This window comes from Coniophora puteana (assembly GCF_000271625.1).
Source record: "Coniophora puteana RWD-64-598 SS2 unplaced genomic scaffold CONPUscaffold_29, whole genome shotgun sequence".
In the NCBI taxonomy this organism is placed as follows: domain Eukaryota; kingdom Fungi; phylum Basidiomycota; class Agaricomycetes; order Boletales; family Coniophoraceae; genus Coniophora; species Coniophora puteana.
Window position 1 is genome coordinate 1 of NW_006913081.1, and position 6,779 is coordinate 6,779.

Here is a 6,779-nt window from a genome sequence, read left to right on the forward strand (position 1 = left end):
AGCGCCGAGTGCAATTCATCCGTTACCAGGTACATCACATCCACGCGCCGATGGGAGACACACTTATCGCAAATGATGAGCGCCGGTCGTAGATACACCAATTGATGTCCGGCGTCCAACACGTGATTCAAAGCAAACACTGGGATGAATCCCCAAGCTTGCGCCGTCCAGGCATGGGGGCTGCGCCGCCGGCGCTCAAACCTTTCAAATTGTTCACGGCGTTCACATCCCATGAATCACGCACCCAGCGCCGAAGGGTTGTGCAGGTGCTTTTGGGATTTCCCGCACCATTCACCTGGTAAATGCCCAGCTGGACATCATGGTGGCTGTTCACCTCGGCGAATGATAATTTGGGCGACAGGATTATCACGTGAGCGGCGCCGAATACCCTCGCCGAGGTCCAGGGCGTACTTTGGATTGGGAGCGGCGGCGACCACGTGACGCAGGTCAAGCCCAATGACCTGCGCCGGTCACAGTCGTGGATAGGTACCTTACATTGACTCTCGGCGGGCACCATTTCATTCGTACAGGTTGGGCGGGATCCATACCCCGGGATCAGTGGGCAATGCATAATCCATCACAGGATGTAATTGTAGCATGGATCAGTATGTAATGCATTGAGATAAGGTACAGTGCAAGAACATCCACAAGAAAACTGAAATGTGGACTGTGGTTTTCAGGCATTTATTAGATTTAGATAAGCTCAGCAGCGTTGACCGGCATTTCATTGCGGCAGCATGGGGGTCACATATATTGCGCCGGGACCGAGCAGATGGTGTGGTACTGTCACGGCGCTCCCAATTCATGCACATTCGCAATGCATGTGATTGGAGCCAACCAAGGGATGTTTGTCGCGCCGTAGATTAGTGTCATCCGGCGCAGACCATCGAGGCTCCCGCGAGGAGTGTGGTAGTTCTCGACCTTTATGGACGATTAGTACTGGTGATACGCGCCGACATCCATCGCCAGCTGTCCAATGTATGTCTTCAATGTGCCGATGAGGGGCACACCTGACACCGCCAGCCAGTAGGCAGCTCCATTGTCGGCACCCACTATGTCGGCTGCCAAACTTTGATAGTTCGTGCTTTGGAAGTAGCGAATACGCAAAAAGGATGCATCAGTATGCAATGCATTGAGATAAGGTATCATACAAGAAATTGTATGGTGATTATTAGATTTAGATAAGCTCAGTTGCGTTGACCACCTTCGGCGCCGGTGCATGCTTTACAAACAAACACCCCACTGAGCATGCCCTGTATGAACATACTCATGTAGGTTCTTTCGCATATAATGCGCCAAGCAAACCCGTTCACCATCGGGGTGGGGCACTCCATGGCGGAGCACATTGCCAGCAAATGCAACAATGGTTCCCGGACGGTAGTCAAGGTCAATTCCTAGGGCGGGGAATGACAGCAGTCCTCGCGAATACTGCCCATAGGTTCCGAGTATATCATACCATTGAAAGTAACCGCCGCCGTCACGGTGATATAACGTCTCGCGATTTGAGATGACAGTCATGGCATTGAACGCCGACGCCCAACTGTCGACAAATGGTTCAAGGATTGTGCGGCGGCGCAGTCGGCGCATGCATCGCAGTCCTTGCCTATATTGGTCAGGATGAATTATTGCCAGTATTGCTGAGGGAATCGCCATTGGGTGCGCCGACGCCGACACCCATTCGCGTAACGCTGCTTGCGATGGCCCTTCGCGAAGGTTTTGCGAAGCCTTCGGCGGCCCGTTGGTACCCTGTCAAAAGGGTTGATAAGTCGCAATGGTGGCATAAGCGATTCACCTACATTGTGACCTTGTGCAAACCATGCGGGCGATACATTGATGCAACCAGGAGCTGCCCGAAGGCCGCCGGTGTCCTCCTTGAATAGGTAACTGGAGCACCGCCAATCATCAAGACTACCCTGCACGATGCTGTTCCTGAGCGCCGGAGCAATTGGCGCCAAGTCTCGGAATACAGATGTCTGCGTTTCCGCCGGCACTGTGTCCGGCAGATACCACATGATGGGTTCACCGGCGCCTGTGACAAGGTGGAAGGGTCGGCGCGCGAATAGGCGCCCTGTGTTGGGATCTGGCGTCAAGTCGCTGAATGGCCCTCGGTGAGAGTTAAATGATAGCGCCGGCACAACATCCTCGAGGTCATGTTCGTCTTTAAGATTCCGCCCCCGGTCCTGGATGTTGAAGTACTGCAGGTGTCGTGAAACAGAGTCATGGACTCTCACTTGTGTTTGTAATTTTCAGTAAGACACTTGGGAGTCAACTGTAGACTACCTTTGTTTTGTTTAGCTTGAGCGACTATTTCGGCTGCTCGGCTCGCCTCATCGAGGATTTGCGAACTGACGCCGGCGGGTTGACGGAAAACACCATGCCGGCGCGAGACAGAATAAAGAGCCACTGTGTGCTCAGCTACAGCCTGCATCATATCGAAGGGTAACATCAAGTAAATATGGAACGAGTGTTGTGGTTTCAGAGAGGATTGGTGCTTGTCTATTTATAAGGCAATTTATTTATGCGGCGCATATTGGACGCGACGCCACGTGTTTTTAATAAACGCGTCGCGTCGGCGATGGCGTGTGAGCTGCTCAAACACGTACATAAACATAAACAAAAAAGACTTTAATATGTTGCAGCCTCCGCCCACCAACGTCCCTCCTCGCTCTCGACGACGACGACCATGTCCACCAGCAGCAGCAACGCGCACGAACCCGCCCCCAACATGCCCACGTGGGTGAAGCATCTCTTCAACGACAACCTCCCCGCCACAGGCGACCAGATGCAGCAACTGATGGATTTGGCGGAGCAGCGGATGGAGCGGGGTCTAGGGGTCTGGGTGCGAGGCGAGTATTCCGTAACCCAGGCGTGCAAGTGCTTCAGAACCGAGGTGGTAAGTCATCATACCTCTTTCCATACTTACCGCCTACACGTGCTCCAGTTATGTAATCGCGCCATCTACGAATACGCCCGGCGCCACTTTCCTGGCCAGACTGTGCCAGGGCCGAACGCGATTGCGGTCGCAGTCGCCGGCGGCGACATCAAGAAGGTCCTCGACGATATCCACAACCAGGAGTGGATCGCGGCGCGCACGCAATGGCGCTCCAAGCACTTCATTGCCGATGCGTCGCTCGGCGATAATCAGTGGTGGACAAGGGGGTCAAGAGGTGCCGGCGCGCCTGGTAAGTCTCGTCTATCCTTGTCTCAGTCAGTTTCATTCTGACTTTGCCCAGCGCGCGCACTCGCAGAGGGGAGCGGGTTCGACTACCGCCACCTCCCAATGGTTGCAGCGCCCTCAGAGCCTTTGAGCTCTGCCTCGTCGTCTGGAAATGCCGGCCGGGCAGTCATGGCGTGCGTCCTCGTCCCTACCTTGGCGGCGCTCGTGAGTTTGTGTTTGACGGCGTCCGATATCCTACAGTGACGCCCGGCAGGTGAAATCCAGGAAGCGGCGCCGACGTGAAGACAGCGACGAAGAGGAAGACGACGGCGCCGGCGCCGGCGCAGACGCGAACGACGGGCCGCCAGCCTCGAAGGGCAAGAAACGGGCACGCACGAAGCAAGATCAGCGCAAGCGACCAGCCGACCCAGGCGCCGACGCTCTCCAACCCGGCGAGGACACAATCACCGAGGTGAGTGGTTGGCGTCAACAGACGGCGCCGCACTAACACTTGCTGTTGCAGCCTCGCAAGCGCAACAAGTCACTCGCCGAGATCGGCCCCGAGGAACTGCTGAGGGATCCGGTCGTCCCGTGCACCCCGTGCACAAAGGCTGGCATCCGATGCCGGCGAGTCGGGCGGTTGTCGTGCACACCTTGCGCGCGGGCGAAGGGCCATTGCAACATCCGCAAGCTGAACGAGGAGGCTGGACACGCCGTCGACGTGGATCCTAGCGTTGAAGCCGCCGTCGCATGGCGCATGCCTCGGAGTGGCATGGATTGGAGCTTGGGTGAGTGATTTGATACTTCCCTTTCCTACCAATGTTGACCAAGCAGAACCCGGTGATATCGACATCTACATGGCGACCCTCTGGAAAATAGTCCCTGCCGGCTCCACCTGTGAGTCCACCCTGTATACCATGCCGGATTTCGTGTATCCGCTAAGCGAGACCATGTCAGTTGGTTCGATGATGAACCGGGTTCGCGCCGAAACCTCCCTCGCCGACATCGCAACGGCGTTTGAGAAGATCACCATCCTCCCTGAGTGGGAGAAGAAATGGGGAGGGGAGAGGAGGACACCGCGCCGGCCTCGACAGTGGTGCTGAATCAGCGCCGGCGGCGCATCTCCAATGAATTTACATAGAATCTTTACCATCTGCGTGATCTTACAGCATTCGTTACAGTAGAACTTGATTAATGTCATACATTGTTTGATTATCCCCTGGTTGAACTTCATACTGAGGTTTTTATCATTGACTCACCACAGCAACAAACACTTGCTGCATTGCGTTTCGGCGCACATCACATGCATTGTAAATCTGGCAACACATGTGTTCGGCGCAATGGATATGAATCACCAGCGCAGTAATGGTCCCACATGTTGACCCGGCGCATTATACGAAGACCCTACCGATGGTGTCCAAGTGAAATGCCGGTCAACGCTGCTGAGCTTATCTAAATCTAATAACCCACAGTCCACATTTCAGTTTTCTCCTCGAATTGCTTGTACTGTACATTGTCTCAATGCATTGCTTACTGGTTCATCCTTTTTGCGAGCTCATCCTTTTTGTGTATTCTCTGTTTCTGATGCATCAACTATAGAAGTTTGGTACCAGTGACACCCAAGCCAGTGTGTTGATCCCAAGTTACGTTGCCTTCAACGTCAAGGCCGAGATTGATATCTGGTGGCGGTGACTTGACCAACTCTTTTCCAAATTCAGCCGATGCGCGCGCCGACAGCTTCTCCCATATCTCAACCTGGCGCCGCGCATACTCGGCGTGCCCCACATATGCATTCTCAGTGATGGAGGTCTGACGCTGCCGCCATTTGGCTGCCTCAGCTTCGAACCCCGCTGGAATCCAGCTCATCTCATGTCTGAGGAAAATCAGCTCCTCCTCGGCGCGGTCTAATCTGCACCTGGCGTGAGTCCATTCCAATCGAGCGACTGTGAGGTGCGTCAGCTTCATATTGTTGCGCCAAGGATGTCACCCACATTCTTTCATCAGCCGAGGGCCGTCATCGCTACCCACTGCTTTCTTGATCTCGAGGTACCAAAACCACGAGAGTCCTTTGTGCCGTAGCCCACGTGCGGCAGGGTTCAACTCCGCAGTACTAGACTGTAAGTCTTCAGCCGTCATAACCTCATACTCCTTCACAGCATCAGGATTATCGGCCAATGCAAGCATTGCAGCTCTTGCACGGCTGTAGTATAAGCGATGGAGGTTGACCTGTGCAGTTTGCGAGTCCACAAGGCGCCGGGCAGCGGCGCTTGCCTGTTGGCTATGCTTGGCTGGACGCACTGCTTCCTTGTACAGTACGGATTTGCGTCCAATGTGATTACGAATGTTGCCAATGGCGTCGTGCGCCTGCCCTTTGCGAAGTTCGAGCTCTTGGTGAACTAAACCCACCAAACCTTGCTCGATGCATGCGGCGCGTCCAAATGCCGAAGGTAGCCCAATCGTGCGGCGCTCAGGCTGAGTGCTCGATGCACCTTTGCGCCGGCGGTTGACAGCGCCGCCTGACGCCTGGCTTGCATCCTTTGCGATGGATGGCGCCGGCTCCATGTCATCAGCGCAAGCATCGCCGGTGTCATCCACATCTGAGTCGACATCCTCAGCATCCTCTTCAGCGTCTTCGGCGTCGGCGTCCGATTCTTCCTCACATTCACTGTCGTCCTCGCTGTGCACTGCAGGGGCTGAATTTGTGGGGCAAGGGTCATGGGGTCCCTCCTCAGGTACGAGGTCCTCGTGGTCGCCCTCATAGATTTGATTCACAACTGAGTGCTTCGGGTTTGTGATAAGCAAGGCATTCATGTGTTTCGGCGCATCTCGCTCAAAGTCGATCATGAGTTCGTTGAGGCGCCGGCGCTCGCGCAGGAGAGTTGTCGTATCGCTGCGCCGGCTCCGTTTCCCCGCAATGCGGAGAAGGCTAAGTATGCGGATTCTGGACCAGGCGCCATCAGTTGATGGGAAGGCCACTGACGATGTGACTCACTGGAGCTCCTCAATGTCAATGCCTAACAGTAGCCAGGCTATAACACCACCGGCACTTTCACTGTGTCTTGCTGGTGGTTGGAGAGTCTCACTGATTGCCAGTCTACCTGCAAGCTTGCCAACCTTCAAATTGAAAATCTTGTCTTTTTCTTTAGAACCGTCGCGGATCATGTAGGCAGCCTCGATTTTCTTGGACCACTCCGCCACATCCTTGGGTTGGCAGACGTTGCTAAACTTCGCAAATTCTCTCTGCGCCGACGCGAAATGCTTCAAGGCCATGCGCCACCGCTTGATAGTCAACTCCACTAGATTGACATGTCAACATATGCCTGCTCAAACAAAGGACTGCCTACCACATGTTAACATCTTTCGCAAGTTAGACCATCGCATTTGGGCATTCATCAGATCCTTTCTTCCAGACGCCGACATGTTGCGAAAGCTATTGGCAATAGCATTCAAAACTGCCCATAGAGTTTCCAAGACTTCGCCGTCGATGTTCCCCATGCCTCTGATGTAGTTGGGCGAGTATCTTGCAACACATTCATCCTTGTGGCCATGGACATGAAATAAACCAATGGCGGGTACAACATCCACATGTTCGGGAAATGCGATGTGCGGGTAACGTCCAAAG

The 6,779-nt window shown here is 54.5% G+C and overlaps 3 protein-coding genes across 3 annotated transcripts in view; 1 reads left to right on the plus strand and 2 right to left on the minus strand.

The window, feature by feature from the left end:
- Positions 1–1,224: 1,224 nt before the first annotated feature.
- On the minus strand, positions 1,225–2,057 carry CONPUDRAFT_68165 (uncharacterized protein; the record flags this gene model as incomplete). Its single annotated transcript, XM_007777709.1, has 2 exons — positions 1,225–1,725; positions 1,797–2,057. Coding segments are annotated over 2 exons (762 nt in total), but the record flags the coding sequence as incomplete, so codon positions are not given.
- Positions 2,058–2,683: 626 nt separating this feature from the next.
- On the plus strand, positions 2,684–4,260 carry CONPUDRAFT_78422 (uncharacterized protein; the record flags this gene model as incomplete). Its single annotated transcript, XM_007777710.1, has 6 exons — positions 2,684–2,893; positions 2,942–3,182; positions 3,234–3,382; positions 3,432–3,629; positions 3,681–3,945; positions 3,992–4,260. 6 exons carry the CDS (start codon positions 2,684–2,686, stop codon positions 4,258–4,260), a joined length of 1,332 nt encoding a protein of 443 aa, XP_007775900.1.
- Positions 4,261–4,750: 490 nt separating this feature from the next.
- The window catches only part of CONPUDRAFT_68163 (uncharacterized protein), a gene marked incomplete at both ends in the record, with an annotated part of 4,445 nt that continues 2,416 nt past the window's right edge, over positions 4,751–6,779 (minus strand). The window contains 4 exons of the mRNA XM_007777711.1: positions 4,751–5,100; positions 5,149–5,646; positions 5,824–6,098; positions 6,150–6,453. Coding sequence (XP_007775901.1) covers positions 4,751–5,100; positions 5,149–5,646; positions 5,824–6,098; positions 6,150–6,453 — 1,427 coding nt within the window. The remainder of the gene's footprint in view (positions 5,101–5,148; positions 5,647–5,823; positions 6,099–6,149; positions 6,454–6,779) is intronic.